At 36.9% G+C, this 15,906-nt stretch overlaps 4 protein-coding genes across 6 annotated transcripts; 2 read left to right on the top strand and 2 right to left on the bottom strand.

The window, feature by feature from the left end:
• The first annotated feature begins 2,641 nt into the window (after positions 1-2,641).
• On the top strand, positions 2,642-3,322 carry LOC6644351. Its single transcript, XM_002066545.3, has one exon. It carries the CDS (start codon positions 2,794-2,796, stop codon positions 3,271-3,273), a length of 480 nt encoding a protein of 159 aa, XP_002066581.1. The 5' UTR covers positions 2,642-2,793; the 3' UTR covers positions 3,274-3,322.
• A 15-nt stretch (positions 3,323-3,337) lies between these two features.
• Positions 3,338-7,041, bottom strand: LOC26528972. Of its 3 annotated transcripts, none has more exons than XM_023176615.2 (3): positions 6,804-7,024; positions 4,712-6,740; positions 3,338-4,652 (listed from the first exon to the last, which is right to left on the bottom strand). In XM_023176615.2, the coding sequence occupies exons 1-3, from the start codon at positions 6,925-6,927 to the stop codon at positions 3,401-3,403; spliced, it is 3,405 nt and encodes a 1,134-aa protein (XP_023032383.1). In that variant the 5' UTR covers positions 6,928-7,024; the 3' UTR covers positions 3,338-3,400. The 3 variants fall into 3 exon arrangements, with proteins under 3 accessions (XP_023032383.1, XP_023032384.1, XP_023032385.1); XM_023176616.2 differs by having other exon boundaries at positions 4,559-4,652; positions 4,726-6,740; positions 6,804-7,039; XM_023176617.2 differs by lacking the exon at positions 3,338-4,652 and having other exon boundaries at positions 4,867-4,927; positions 5,006-6,740; positions 6,804-7,041.
• A 6,012-nt stretch (positions 7,042-13,053) lies between these two features.
• On the top strand, positions 13,054-13,890 carry LOC124460233 (probable proteasome subunit beta type-2). Its single transcript, XM_047010714.1, has 2 exons — positions 13,054-13,252; positions 13,312-13,890. The coding sequence occupies exons 1-2, from the start codon at positions 13,147-13,149 to the stop codon at positions 13,842-13,844; spliced, it is 639 nt and encodes a 212-aa protein (XP_046866670.1). The 5' UTR covers positions 13,054-13,146; the 3' UTR covers positions 13,845-13,890.
• On the bottom strand, positions 13,858-15,078 carry LOC6644348 (odorant receptor 23a). The gene is made up of 2 exons (XM_002066542.3): positions 14,357-15,078; positions 13,858-14,305 (listed from the first exon to the last, which is right to left on the bottom strand). Exons 1-2 carry the CDS (start codon positions 15,076-15,078, stop codon positions 13,888-13,890), a joined length of 1,140 nt encoding a protein of 379 aa, XP_002066578.1. The 3' UTR covers positions 13,858-13,887.
• Positions 15,079-15,906: the final 828 nt, after the last annotated feature.

The following is a 15,906-nucleotide window of genomic DNA, read 5'->3' as shown; positions in this document are numbered from 1 at the left end:
CATTCAGATATGGCCATTATAACTCGGGATTCTAAAGCGAAGTCTGCTGATGATAGAACTTGGTCGTTCTTAAAATATCTATACAGACAACCTGCTTACCCTTTGTCCTGCCTAAAAAGCTTATAAATTAGTATGTCTTAGAGGTCAAAATCTAGACAATTAGTATTAATGTCAAAAAACGTTCTTTTCTCTATAGGCCAGAAAATATATAGATTGCTTCAACAGAAAATATTTTTTTGTTAGTAAATCGTGAAGGCAGCCGCAATGGGTAAGAAAAAGTCTCAGGCTGAGATTTTTTTTCTGTGCTTTTTATTATCTGGAGCAGATCGGACCACTATATCATATAGCTCTAGGAGAAACATTTTCATAAAAATTGGAGTATCCCCATGAAATACTAATGTGATAGAAATGGATATAAAACATCAGATCCCAAAATTTCAATCCGATCGGATAAATAAAACACAAGTTACATGCAATAAAAATCGGTTCAAAACGCTACCGGCAGCGCTGCTTGCTGCCTATTACGTCATCATCAAATCAACAGGGCACATGCATACACACACAGACGCAACGCTACATGAACTGTATGTGTATGCGTGCCGTGCTTTGCTTAGGGAATGATGGAAGAAGAAAAAATTTTAGTAACAAGAGAAATATTGATGAATTGAGTTGCAGGGAAAAAAATTTCAAAATGTAAAAATATTATTCCCAAGGACTGCAAGGGTATATAAACTTCGGCATAGCCGAAGTTAGCTTCTTTGATATTTTTTCCTTGAGTTGAGGTTTGATGTTGGTCCGAGTTTAACCATGGCTCCATTGAGTGTCTTTTCTTAATGGACCCCCTTAATGGACGGCTGCAAATAGAAATCTGTATTTTATTATTAGAAGAATAATAATTACTGTACCCTTATCGATTGAGGGAGAAGTCTAAGCAAAATCAAATCAAACTATTTATAACTTACCCATAAGACTTTCCATGATTTATTAGCACATTTCTAGGAAAAAAAAACATTCATTAGAATATGACTTGCTCTACATTTATGCAAAAGAGTTAAGTTAGTGTGGACAGTAAAAGTAATTTATCGTTTCTGAAAAAATTGGTTTAAATTTGGAATCAAGGTGCACATTTTCCATGATGTAGTGACGCATCTGACAAAGAACCGAGTTGAACATAAACAAGCTTCTCATGGTAAAGGCTCAATAGACCGCAGGCCACAGGTCCAAAATGGACCTAGCAGAGAAAAGTCAAGTAAATGCTAAAGTAGCCAAGTAACATTAGTGCATTTATATCCGGCTCAGTGAGTGCTCGTAAAATTTCCATTATGATTTTCTTGGTAAGCCACAAAATCAGTTCTATAACCCAAATCCATTTGTCATACACGAAATTGCAATTTCGAGTCAGTCTCCACTCCATTTTGTTGTCCTGCCTCACATAATGACTATGCCTAAATCGATTATAGACCATTACAGGAGACGCCTACGCAGTCCGCAATTAATATGCTTTTTTGGATTTTTGTTATTGTTGTTGTTTTATTTTTTTTTTGTTTTTGGGGGTGTCCCGGAACTGCATCTGCAATTTTGTGTTTTGCTGTGTAATTAAAAGTTGTGGCGCCAACTGTGACCAAGGATAAGAGCTGCTCACCGACAACAGGGACAATCAGGGACAGCAGAGACGACGCTGATGGTGGTTGAATGGGTGTCGGTTTTGTGAATGGAGATGGGCGGGCAGCGGTTGCCACTCATTTTAATTCAAATTGAAGTGGCGTTTTTGTGTTGTGCAAGTAATTAGAACATAAAGTAGAATCGAAGCGATACCGAGACTCCTGGCCCATGGCACATGCCTCCGGCTCGACGGCTGCGTCGACCGAAACTCAAATTACATTCGCTTGATGGTGGATGATGATGATGATGAACAATTGGAGATAAGTGCAGGCAGGCATGAAATATAGTAGTACAACATACACATAGCAAATAATCCTGTGTCCGGGGGTCGGCGCTTGAGCCAGGGACAGGCACTCAAATATAGTGAAATGTCGCCGGCACGCAATGTTTTCATTTACATTTACCTAATCGTCATTAGGTGAGGCAAAACGACGACAACCACTACGTCGAGTTACATTTCGAATAATTACAATTCCTTTGCGGCAGTACGATTGGGATTTCGGGTAAGAGTTAGTTCGAGGGATCGTGTAATCGTTTTGTGTGGCCAACTTTTGCTTTTGTAATTTGTTAGAAAATTGATTAACACAACCCTCCACATATACTCAGGATCGGAGAGGGGGAAACAATGCCAACTGATGGCAACAAAATTGTTATTGGTTTTTTGTATTAAATGAAGAAACGAAATTTGTGGGGGGGTCATGTTAGGGGTAGAGTATTCCAATTCCACTTATATTAAGCCCATGTTTTATAATTAATCAGCTGGTGGAACAAATCTAATAATCTCAGTCCATATACATTTTTATGGATATTATATGTGTCTATATGCAAACATTTCTGGCCGAATGGATTCCATTCGACACATTCACAAGAAATGTGAACAGTTTCCTTAGAGCTATTTCAATTTATTTCAAATTATATCAAATTTTCAATGTTTACTCGATATTCTTTGTTTATAGAATATGTTTTTGATTTCACTTTTTGATTTCAGTTGACTAACATACGTACGCAGCAATCGAAGTCACACTATATTCTCAGTTCAAATTTATAAAATTTATAGTTGCAAGAGAATTTTACATATAATTTATTATTGTCGCAGTATATCGAGTTTAGACTGTTTAAAATTACAGCACGATGTCTTCGTCTAGATCATCCAGCATTAGCGAAGGTTCAAAACGTTCCATATCCCAGGAGTTTCTAAATATGCGGAATAAATGTGCAAGACGTGTGGATCAACTCGAAAACGATGTCCTACAATGCTGTCGGGATCTTAAGAAGCAATATAAGGAGGAGACAAAGGAAAAAACATTTCCGAGATCAGAATATCTAGAAAAACCGGCAAACTATGTGGAAACCGATAAATTTGTTTCCTGGCACTACGATATGTCAGAGTTTCCAGTGGAGAATATGTGCATTCAATTGAAAAATGGACGTGTCCATATCTCGGCTTACTTCAAGGATGATACACAATCTTTGGATATCAAGCGGGAGTTTTTGATCCCAGATCATGTTGAGAAGTCTAAGCTGACCGCTCGTTTGACTCCCAACGGTATACTGACCCTATCAGTTCCTGTGAAGATAGTACAGCCGGATGATCAAGAAGTAAAGAATTGATATCTATGATTTTGATTCCTTCTACATATATTATATTATTGCATTTTTGCATAATTTATTTTCGAATTTAAGAAAGGAAAATATATTTCTTGTTGACTGATTATCATGAGTTTCCACATATCTTGAACTACGTGGGTCGAGGCGATTGAGAGTACTGTCCCCAGCACATTATGGATTTCGTGTATGATTTTCCAAATGGATTATCTACCACACCATTCATTTGGCAGAAGGCATCTGGAACGCAAGGAAGGAACATTACTTGCGGTGTTGGCATCAGGCCTGGCCCTTGATTTCCTTGCAGTTTTAGTAGCAATTCCTTTTTCAATTCCTCAATAGCACTGCGCTGAGGGCAGACATTCGCCTCCACTTCAGTGACTTGACTTGGACATTCGGGGTTGCAGCAAACAGTGGGTAACTTTTGAGTGTCCTTCGTAGAGCAGTTGGGTTCGGTATTTTTGTGACAAGCCATAACTTTTTCCTGTGAGTTGTGTTTTGGAGGACAGTGACAACCTGACGCGGTTTTCTTTTGTGAATTGTTGCTACTACTGTTTCGAATTGCTAATGAATTTTTCCCTGAACTGATACTTGTTGTTGAACCGCTCTTCCGGGGAGAACAATTTATGACATTTCCATTGAAAGCGGTCACTTGGGGCTGAAATACTGTAGCAGAAAGTTTAGGATTCACACAGATTCGTGATGAACCGTTAGCCTTAATGGACATTTCTGAACAGGATCTCTTGTGCAGACTCCTTCTACAAATTGTTGGCTTGTCGACGAAAGAATCTTGGCTTGATTGTGTGCCACAGGCAGTTTCGTCTGTAAAAGTACGACAATTCGTATTCAGACTAACCCTCTTTGATGGTCGAGGTGTCATGTCATTTGGATCTCTTCGTACAAGACTGGGTCGGGAAGGTTTGCAGGGAGGCTTACTCCGACTAGAAGCATTTGACATACTTGAGAAACTGTATTGTGGACAAATAAGTCGCGGTTTTGAGATTATTGAGGCTCTTGACCCACTCTGACTACTGAGTGAACATGAGCATTGGCTTTGACTGGGGGAAAAAGAAACCTTTAAAGCACTTCGTACATTTCCGAAATTATTCTCCGGACACCTTAAAGTATCTAAACTAGGCGAACCAGCACACATGCGGTTATTGGCAGGATATTCAACGATGCGGCATTCTGTCCTTGAGCTTACAATGCAAGGACCAAGATCGAAACCATCATCGGCATCTTGGCATTGGCATGATGTGATTACATTTGGTGGTTCAAGCAAATTGTCGTCCTCAGTACGAATAGTTAGGCATACATTGATATTGCTGGGCGTGAGGGAACTTTCATTTGAAAACTGACTATCGCACGCACAAGTTTCTGGATATCTGAAAGTTTAATGCAAATATTTACAAATTCCTTCGTTCTAATTGGTATAGTTATTTACCTTAAATTATTTACCTTCGAACATGAACTAAGACAAGGTCTCGGGCAATCATCATTCGAATAGCATTTCTGAATACAACATCTGCTTGTAGGAACTCTTGAGCGTCCTGTAGGACATGCACGCTCGCAGTTCAGCATTGAATACCTTTGATAGTTTTCCTCATTGCAGAATCCACAGGTGGATTTCTCGCGATAGACCGTGGGATAGACATGTTGTCTGAAAGCATTACATTTGACAGATGTTTCATTACGTGACCTGACAGCACATGGGCAATCATTTTGTGGCTTACAGTACCATTTATTTCGGACTGTCAGTCGCGAAGCACTTCTTTTTATAGTGTCCAAGCAACTCCTCGATTTGGGTGATGAGCCGTTGGCACAAGCACAACATTGTGACTGAGGGTTGTTGAGATAGCGCTTGGACCCAAAAGCCCTTCGTTTCGTTCGTTTTAGGCATACTTTCGACTTTCTCAAGAAACCGGAAATACGCTGCTTTAAGGATCTTCGGTGAGAACGGCGTGGTTCGTAAAGGCATCTGTAGTTGGGACGTAGACAGGCTTGAGACGCTTGACATCGGCATGAACGCTGGCAAGCAACTGAAACACGGTTCACATTGTTTCTATAGTCACATCCCGAATCGTGTCTTTTCAGAGGTTGTGAATCGCACCTGGCTGCAAAAGAATTTCGTCTTTCCTTCTGCTTGTATGGTATATCCACACCCGAGAAACGGACACCCGTATGTCCTTCCCTTTTATCTGTACAAAAATTGTTTCTTTTATTTAGAGATACTGTTGTCGATTGCTTCATGATTCTATGCGGAATCTCAGTATCACCATCAAGGCCCGCAAAACCTCTAAAGTCCACAGACTTTCTGCTAGTGGAGTTCTTCTCTGTATGAGTTTTACGATAGACCTTTTCGGGGTGATCCTTTGAGTATGAAGGAGTTTGATAATTGCTGCTGTACTCCGTTGGAAATGTTGATTTAGGAGGTTTTGACCTTTTTTCCTTGTATTCATATTTGGATTTACGAGATGGCTTTAATGCATCGTCTCTGCTGGTATAAAAGCCATATTCATTTGGTATGGGGCCTGGAGAAATGCTCGATTGAGCTTCCTCATAATAGTAATTGTCCCTAGAACCAACTGATGACAGTCGGTTACGTGGAGTATCGTAGTAATCGTAGTCTATTGGTCTTTGGTCATAGTAATCGTACTTGGCATACCGACTATTTCCATGATAGTTATCATGATCCGCCATCCTGTTAGTATGTTTTTTATATCTATAGTCCGGGGTATATGGAGCATAATCTTGTCTGATATCTGACTCATAACTGCCGTGCCCATAGAGAGGTGGATATTCACAGGCCATAGAACCAGACGCTTGTCTTTGTCTCTTCCTTGCCGATCTAGGGTGAAAAGAAGTCGGCTCTGAATCTGCATATTGTCTGTTTGAATACCTGTATAGTCTTTGAGGAGTTTCACAATGGGAATTGTATTCATTCGGTACATATGCCGATTCCGGAATTGGAGGAGGCCTTTTCAAAGGTTGAGTTATATGTTTGCAGTATTCGTAGTGACTTTCAGATCTCGGATAAGGCTTATGTTTTGAATAAGCTCTCTTAATATCTACAATACTTCTATATGAGGGTCTCGGCGACAACTCGGGCTCTCTTATATATTCTTTGGAGTCTGTAGAATAATGTGGTTTTCTACATGATCGCTCCATGCCATAGTTTTTCATGTTATACTCAAAGTCCGAAATATCTACTGGCCTTTCTTGCAGATGAGATGGAATTTGACGAATTCTATGTGGACGAAATTGTCTGTTAGGATGATCTATATTATCTCTGCCATTTTTATGCTCCATAGGACGATAATGATGACGATAACGGGAATGCTGATCATCACATTTTGTCGCTGTGTGTCTATTGATTTCATTGTTGTAATTGCAATTGGAATAGAATTTATTTGGTTCACCAATGGATGTTGAGCTTTTGTTCCCTATTCCCACTCCCCCACCCGGATTACGTCCTAAATCAAGAAAATATAATTTTAAGAAGGCTTAATTATTAAAAATTCTTGTATTCGTCTTACCGTTTTCGTTGCAATTTCTTTCATTATTCAATCTATCTGAAAAATCAATATTAAAGAACATCAAAATCCTTCTCAATTGATCCTCTCTCTCCTCAATCCTTATCATGCTCTGGTTAGCCATCATGAATAGATAGATTCATCATTGCCAATCAGAACAATAGTTCTGACATGGATACCATTCAAACCATATTACTGCAAATTTCGCTTTTCGAATACAAAATATACAAATTAATAATTTTTGAAAGAATATGCAAAGTAGGCTGAGATGGATTTCACTTGTATTCCCTTCCACACATCGACATAAAAATATATTCTATATTTAACCAATATGTTGAATTGGAATTGCAATTTAGATCAATAAAATAGTACTATAAGAGTTTCATATTCATTTCCATGGTCTTTCCTATCAAAGTATCAAGGTGAGGGGGAATGGGAATGGGCGAATAGGATTTTAAAAACTTTGTTTTTCCTATCTTCTCTTTTACTATTTTTATTATTTCCTTGTTTTAATTGCAGAGTAAATACTTTATACAAACAACAAAGGCGGATGGACGGATAAACGGAGGAGGGAGAAGGCATCATCATTATATCAAGAGTACTAGAAAATATGTTTTTAATTGCGAGAATATTTGCATTTCAAAAAATATAGATGTGATAATTATTCGGAATGGTGCAAATTTCCATTACATTAAAATTTCAGACAATAGGCATGGGCGGTGGGTGCTTTTGATAACAGTAAAATGCAGCGTTGAGCGTGTTTAAGTGCGGAAATTGCTGAAAATTATTTTCAATGCAACAAAAGTAAGTACTTTTTAAGTGCCCTCTCCGCCAAAATACAGTACATATACATCGGAATCGGAATTAGAACAGGACGAAACGGAAATGGTAACTAAATGCAATCGCATGACACATGGTTTTGGATAATGGCCATAAGAAATATTAAGGTGGATCAATTTTAATTACATATGTACCTATTTCACATTGGCATACAGATTATACAACTTATTTAGATGTGTTTTCGTTTTCGAGTCCGTTTTAAACGTAAATTGAGAACAATTTCGTGCCGTTTTCGAAATTTAAAGGAGTAGACGAAGTAAAAGTTCTATAATACTGTGCCAAATGTTTTGCAGAGTGATATTTGGTGGCCACTTTAGATCCATGGAAATAAAAAAGGGCAAACTTGATTATGTCTCATGTGGAAAGCTTAAGTGATCACACATTAATCCAGTCGAATGACGACCGTTGGTCAATTTGATCACTGATCTTCAATGTTAAATATAGTAGTCATTACAAAAAATCTGGCAAGGACATGCTTAGAACTTAATAAATCGATGGCTGGCAAGACATTAGAGGCCTCAGTAGCCATGGCTACAAACTGTTGGCTTAAACTTTGTAAGTTTAAGTTAACTCTACAAATAAATAAATAAAGTTAGAAATGTCTCAGGAAAAAAATTCTAAACAATTTAGTTTGTTGACTTTCGTCGCGATGCAAATAATAACTAGTAGTTAGTTGAAGGTAGTTAGCAAAAATCAATTAAAATTATTTAAAAACAAGTGTATTAAAATGTATAATTCAGGAAATCTATATATATAAAATTCTCGTTGTGTTTGTGTTTGTTACCAAACTACTCCGAAACGGCTCGACCGATTCTCACGAAATTTAAGAATAGCTTTAAGAGTAGTAAAAGATTTTGCTCAACCTTTTGCCATCCATCTAAATTACTTTTACATTGAATGTTTTCGTAGTATGCCAGCTTTCGTTTTTCATTTATAAATCACCCAAATGTATATTGCTTAACAAATAGACTGTAATTTATACTTAACTGCAACTCAGCAATAGAGTTAAATAGAATTTAACATAGTAATAAGACGTTCAACATATCCAAAGACGTCTACTTCAAGGGTTTAACTTGAATTTCAGCAATAAAATTACCAACCGCAATTTTAATTTTTCAAAAGCGGGCACAGCGAAGCGTGGCAGGGCATGTGAACATGCGCGCTCAAACGCTTCAGGATCCATCCGCCGAAACTTTTTCGAAACAGCTATTAGATATTGGCAATGGGAAAGTTGCCGTACATGAAAATACTGGATCAATAAAATTACTAACCGGTTTTTGCACTCGCAAGATGTTCTCATCGACTGTATATTTCCCGATGTATACACACAATATATAAATCTTGAGTGGCTGGCAGAAAGAGCCATTTTAGCAGCGAAAAATGTGGACGTTCATGGATTAAATTTCAAGATACAACAATTGTTGCCAACAGACTCTGTGTCATACAAATCTGTTGATACAGTTTGCAATACTATCGAAGCTGTAAATTACCCAGTAGAATTTTTGAATTCCTTGGATTTGCCAGGCATGCCACCGCACCACTTACAATTGAAAGTAGGATCTCCGGTGATTTTGCTCCGTAACTTGAACCCACCACGGATGTGCAATGGCACACGATTGGTTATTAAAAAATTAATGAAGAACGTGATTGAGGCCACCATTTTAAATGGCAAGTTTCAAGCTAAAAGGTAACACGAAATTCTTTGTCTGTTAGGCGTTACGAAGTTCGCCGGGTTTGCTAGTAAAATATAAGTTTTAATACTAAAGATCTCATATAGAAGAGATAAGAGACTTTATTGCGCCCAGAGAAGTCTGTATGACTTTCAGTAGTAAAAGCCAACCAAAAGCCGCTCCTATTATGAAGTAAACACTCATCTATAGTTCAGGAAATAAAACGTTTATGTAATTGTGGCTGACATGTTGATAGGACTGACAGCTCAGGTGTTATCGATATATTTTTTCCTCTGACTAATGTGGAGAAATTTAAGTTAAACAATCCGACCATTTAGTCTAGTAGCAGTAGCAACAAACTAGTGGCCACTTTAGATCCATGGAAATAAAAAAGAATCAACACTCATCTATAGCTCAGGAAACAAAACTTGAGATACAACCAAATTTAAACGAGTAGACGAAGTAAAACTTCTAGAATACTGCGCAAAATGTTTACCTGAGTGATATTTGGACATGTAATTGTGGCTGACATGTTGATAGGACTGGCAGCTCAATTGTTTATGTAAAAAAATTTCAAAACCTCATCACAGAAGATACAGCACAATAATCCAATAGTTATTGCGGATTGGATGTACATATGTATGTAAGTTACAAAGAAATGGAAGTATAATAAATAAGGAAAATATTTTATTCGCCAGGCGTACAAATGCCGATGTCAGTCACATCTCCAATTTAGAATTCAATAGATCATTATTGAAATGTGAAAAATTAAATGTAAATAATAGCGAATAAGTGCATCCAATTTGACCCCAATAAGTAGTCACAATTGGTTGTTGTTTGGGATAATAAGGAAAATTGTTTAAACGAAAAACGTTTTAAACAGCTTGCGGCGCTGTTGGAATGTGGACCAAAGGGAGTTAAAACGTTAATGTGTTAAAGCGGGCGAATAAGAAAAAAGGAAAATTAGTTGATCCTATTCCAACGACTTTAAGAAACAGAATGAGCTTTGCCTATCCATGAGCCTCTATTTATACCGCTTCTGAGAGGTAAATGTCAGAGCTAACTAGATTCGATTGTCAGAGTTGCATTTTTCGTTTATCGATTATACACCAATCGATAAAACCATGTCAGTTATCGATTTATAGAGCTGCCACATTTTCTACGGTAAATATTTATTTAAGCTACTCGAGATTTCAGTGTTGAAAAGTGAAAAAATCAGCTAAAACTAAATTTTAGTGTTGGCAAATGTTTTTTTTTATTTTGCGCCGCGTTGATTGGCAGCCAAATATTTTACTCTGAATTATAGAATTAGGGAATGTTTGGCTGCTCTGGCAACGGAATATTGTATTCTAAACTATATTTGTTCTCTAAAATCAAGAAATAATGTAAACTCAACAATATTTTTGTTTGTTGAGAATAGTGCGAACAAAAGTTTCAAAAAGCCCACGTATTCGAGTATCCGAAATTTGGCATCTGGCAACACTATCTCAAAATTTGACAGCTTTTAGCCGCCATTATCTACTTTTATGTATAGTCGCGCTAAAAACATGATTTTTCTTTTAATTACACAAAAACTACGTAATAAATCGCCATGGCGCACCTGAGGTCGTGCTAGCGGAATTTTTCTCTGTCGTTTGATACCAAATTTATGTAGTTCAAGGGCGTTTTGGGCCCGAGTAACTTAAGTACACAAAATGTTGGCCTTAAACAATTCTTTATTAATTAACAAACATTATCAACACCATCTATCATCCCTTTATAAACAAATCTTTGCCGCAGTGTTGTAAAAGACAGGTTTCAACGGTTTGAAGTTGACTTTGCAACAAATTTGAAAATTCTAAATGGGATTTAAGATTTAGGTTTATGAGAAATATGAAAATATGCGTAAAATCTCAATGTTTGAGTTAGACACTGTGCCCCATGTTCCACTTCACACTCGGGAGAAGCGTCCCAGGAAAACTACGGAGGTGTACAGCTTATCTTGAAAGGAGCATAGCACCTTATCCACGATGCGGCAACATTGTTCAGAAGTGCCGTAGAAAGCTAAAGTGATGTCCGGAACTAGGTTGCCTTCGTTTAGTAGTGGCAATATTCTAGCCAGAAGTATTCTTTTGGAGAGAATTTCCAACGAACTAATTAAACTTTACGAGATGACGGTTTTCCAGGTTTCGGAATCATTATAGTCTCTGCGTACTTCCATTGTTTTGGAAAGTGACAAAGCGAGCGTCGTCCTCTTCTTTTTCTTTTCTTAAGATAAATATAGTTCATGGTTTATAACCACTATTGATTTGTGGACTTGAACCGGTTAACCCAACTACTTAAAGTTTAGTTGTTCATTTTTTGTTTCATTATTATTATTTGATCATCGTTTTTTCCTTTCGTTATACTGGTATATAAATTGTCTGGAACAATACAAACATCCTTCTAGATGCGTAACTTTTTTATCGAAGATTGGGATAGAGGAAAATTTATCAAATCAATGGTATCAAAGTATCAGTTATTTTTCTAAATCAAAAACTAAATTAACGACAACTGAAATAACTTGGATTTTTAGATTTTTTGGTTTTGCCATTTTATAAAACTAAATCCTATTTAATACCTTTTTCAATTGGCTTCGGCTTAAATTTTTATATTCTTAAACTGTGTGAAAGAATTATCCAGTGTCACGTTTAAGCTGCTACTCTTGGTTGGGTACAATTTTTATAAGCTTAAAATATTTGATATATTGAAGTCTCAATTCCGAATAAAATGTGAATTGGTTTTAAAGTCAGGTTCGAATTAAGTAAAAATTAGTTTTCAAGTGCAAATCGTGTCAACCATAGGATCAATTAAATTCTTTCGGTAACGAGATGAATTTCAATTCGGCAGCTGTTATAATGTTTTCAAAATCAATTTTAAGGTTGCTTCTTAAGAATTTTTCTTGTAAATTTATGGTTGGAACAAAATTATCCACTTATACCTAGAATTTCTTTCAAGTAAGTCGACTCTCCGACTTGGGTATACCATACACCAGGTGAAACAAATATTTAAAATTTCGAAACCCAAATGCATGTTTATTAAATTGTTTTAACATACATACATATGTATGTTAAATACGCATATTTTGCATGTTCTAGTCCGATTTCAATAAAATGGTAGTTTGGTAGAAATATATAAGATTAATTAGTCCGCCAAGTTTAATTGCGATGGTCAAAATATTGCAAGAGACAATCGGTTTTTTCTAAATTATGGAGGCGTAAGTGGGCGTGGCAACATAATAAACTACTAGCAACCCTGCCACGCTTCGCTGTGCCCGCTTTTGAAAAATTAAAATTGCGACTATAATTTGAGATTTAAACTATCCTATCACTCAAGTTAGATGGAACAATTTGGGGCGTGGCCAAAATTCCAATTAACTCTATACATTTACATACCACACGAGTCTACAAACCAAACTTGGTGGCTCTAGCTCTTATAGTCTCCGAGATCTGCGAGATCTGTTCATACAGACGGACGGACATGGCTAGATCGACTCGGTTGTCGACCCTGATCAAGGAACTTTATGGGGTCGGAGAAGCTTCCTTCTGCCTGTTACATACATTTTGGCGACTTTAATATACCATTTCACCCAATGGGTGTATGGTATAAATATTTAAAGACCGTTTTTTTTTTCATGGGTTTATAAGTCCAGACTCAAACCTGTTCCCGTTTCCGAGTCGATTTCAAACGTGAGAGATGTGCTTAACATTTATCGATATTTAGTGTCATCTCTAGCAATAAATGACTTACTCAAAGTTCACAATGAATTTTAACTATTAAACTTTTAATAATAGATTTTTATATACAATTGTTTCAAAATGTTTCAAATGACAGCAGATATTGTTATTGGTATATGTTGCAATGACTTTGTGATGATGGCTTCTGATACCATGAAGAGCAAATCATATGTATTTTTAAAAGATGGTAAGTTTTATTTTCTTGTAAGAGTCATAATCGATGCTTTCCGTATATCGTATTTGCAGATCTTAAAAAAATCCATAATATTTCCGATCATTCCGTGATTGCCGTAATGGGCGATGGAGCCCATGCCTTGCAAATAAGCAGCTATATATCGTCAAATCTTCATCTATATCAAATACAAAATGGATATTTTCCATCGGCAGAGGCATCAGCAAACTTCGCTCGCCAATCACTGGTTACCTACATGAAGAATCTTGTCAAAGTTCGAATATCTGTCTTAATCGCTAGTTACGACAAACAGAGGGGAGCTGAACTCTTTTTAATCGATTCACTGGGCAATTCTCATTCGGTCAAATACGCGGGTCATGGTTGCGCAAGTGGCCTCTCTAACAATATTTTGCAAAGTGAATGGAAACCGGATTTGACTCGTACCCAGGGCCATGCGCTTTTGAAGAAGTGCATTTGTACGGTACACCATCGTTTGATTCTCAATCTCAGGAATTTCATTGTAATTATGGTGGATAAAGACGGAGTGCAAGAAATGGAGCCGATTACATTTAATTCACCAGTTCCGATTGAACCGTGGTACTTTTAATTCTTTATTTTGTTATTTGCAAAAATTAATAAAAATGTGAGTTCTATTTATTGCCAGCGTCTCCAATTAGAGTGAAAATCGAATAGGCTGCCTTACAATTCGCCATGAAAGTTGTCAAATGAATGGGCACCATGTGACCAGCTAAGAGTAAGGGTCGCTTCTTTATTCGTTCAGCTAGAATTAAGGCATTCTGACGATATTGACGACTTTGATTGATCCAATTACTGCAGAATATAGCATAGTGTAAGCGATCAAATTGGAAATCTACATTGGCACCAATATAGCAAACGGGAAATATTTCACAATTGAGTCCCACGAGGAAGAATGTAAAGAAGAATCGGTCCTGTGGCGTCTTCGCATAGAAAATCAAAGTAAACATCGATGTACCAAAATCGATGGCAATCACAATGAATTGGATTAGCATGGGCCATGAGATAATATCCATGGTAAGCTGGAAGAGTCTAGATAACCAAGATGTTAAACGAATCTTTTATCTTTTACTTGGCTCTTACCTATGAAGCTTCTCTTGATCGCAAATGCAGTTGATTAGCTCCTTTTCATTTGTCCGTTGGTTATCATTTTTGTTGTGTCCTATGCCAGAGATACGCAGTGCGAGTAACTCACACTGACCAGCAATAAGATTTAGGGCCAAAGGCGGAAACAAGTCGTCTACCATGTTCTCCATGATTTGTATGAAAATGCTAACACATTGAAAACTTAGAGCTAAAACATAATTAATCAATGACTCCGACCAATCCAGTGGGAACCATCCTGGAAAAATTAAACTTCGCCCGCTGCGCAACCAAAACGATATCTCAGTAAATAGAGTTAACGATATATAGATAACCAAATACAAATTGCACAGTATGCGATTTTGCTTGACCATTTGCCAGAAGCAAAGACCTTGCTGCGAACCGTTCACACGAGTATCCAGTTGTTTGAGTATTTTTTCGAGTTGTTCAAGTGTATCCATTTTGGACATATAGCATAGAAATTTCAGTGTCGTGGACACTGAAGTCACAGCCATACAAAAGTTGGTAATATTCTCCATAGGCGTATCAAAACTTGCAATGGCTCTCAGCAGAGACAGTGGCAGCAAAACTCCCGCAAAAATGTGAAACACAGTAAAGAAGTTCCAATATTGCCTGGCATTCAGTTTGAAAGCGCCTAGAAAATGCCAAATGATCCTGCAAATGCGAAAATGGTCGATTATCTTCTTGTTGGTGTTCTTCATGTTGAGGACTGCTTTCCTTGATGACTGAATGCCTCAAAATGCGTTTGGGTGGCTTTTATAGATGACACCCATGACAATTTCCAGCAATTAGCACAATTATCAAGTTTTTTTTTTTAAAGAGAATAGCAAATGAGGCAAAGAATTATAGTTCAAATTAAGTTATTATTGCACTTACATACATAGAGTAAATTATGGGAAGTGTTAGCTATAGATAATTATAATGCAGCTGCATACAGCAACGATTATGCAATAAGAATCGGACTTTTAAATATCTAATGTAATACGAGTTACGAATTAGTTACGAAAAGAGAAACCTGTTTTATGGTGACGCAAGGACTTACAGAATGGTATTTACATATGTAAATGTATAATATGCGTTTTGGCCTTGGAGGGTGAGAAAAAATTTGTGAATTCTGATTGATTTTAGTCAATTTTGGGGTTCTAATTTGATTAGAGAATTCACTAAACATTTGAATAAAAATATCAACTGTTTTAGTCCAAACTTATTCATTTAGACTACTGAAATGGTTAAAGATATTTGCGGAAATTTATTTGGCTGATATCATGTTTCATCATAGTCAATAGATCGACAAATCAATGACAAACACCAAAAATCAAACCAAACAATCAATTTTTGTATGAAAATACATCTGTTTGGGTTTTTAAAAAAATTATCAATGTTTTTATTACAAAGCGCCTAGAAAATGCCAAATGATCCTGCAAATGCGAAAATGGTCGATTATCTTCTTGTTGGTGTTCTTCATGTTGAGGACTGCTTTCCTCTTAGCTCTTACGGTCCAGGAGAAGTTTGCGTATTTGAGCTATCGT

This window comes from Drosophila willistoni (assembly GCF_018902025.1).
Source record: "Drosophila willistoni isolate 14030-0811.24 chromosome 2R unlocalized genomic scaffold, UCI_dwil_1.1 Seg167, whole genome shotgun sequence".
NCBI lineage: Eukaryota > Metazoa > Arthropoda > Insecta > Diptera > Drosophilidae > Drosophila > Drosophila willistoni.
This window is presented reverse-complemented; position numbering and strand designations above follow the sequence as displayed.

Bases quoted from the DNA above. Each gene is read 5' to 3' on its own strand.
- LOC6644351 (XM_002066545.3), top strand. From the start codon at position 2,794: ATGTCTTCGTCTAGATCATCCAGCATTAGCGAAGGTTCAAAACGTTCC.
- LOC26528972 (XM_023176615.2), bottom strand. From the start codon at position 6,927: ATGATGGCTAACCAGAGCATGATAAGGATTGAGGAGAGAGAGGATCAA. The intron at 6,741-6,803 runs GTAAGACGAATA...TTCTTGATTTAG, and splicing joins AAGAAATTGCAACGAAAACG to GACGTAATCCGGGTGGGGGA. The intron at 4,653-4,711 runs GTAAATAACTAT...TTAAACTTTCAG, and splicing joins TCGAAGGTAAATAATTTAAG to ATATCCAGAAACTTGTGCGT.
- LOC124460233 (XM_047010714.1), top strand. From the start codon at position 13,147: ATGTTTCAAATGACAGCAGATATTGTTATTGGTATATGTTGCAATGAC. The intron at 13,253-13,311 runs GTAAGTTTTATT...TCGTATTTGCAG, and splicing joins ATATGTATTTTTAAAAGATG to ATCTTAAAAAAATCCATAAT.
- LOC6644348 (XM_002066542.3), bottom strand. From the start codon at position 15,078: ATGAAGAACACCAACAAGAAGATAATCGACCATTTTCGCATTTGCAGG. The intron at 14,306-14,356 runs GTAAGAGCCAAG...TTGGTTATCTAG, and splicing joins GATCAAGAGAAGCTTCATAG to ACTCTTCCAGCTTACCATGG.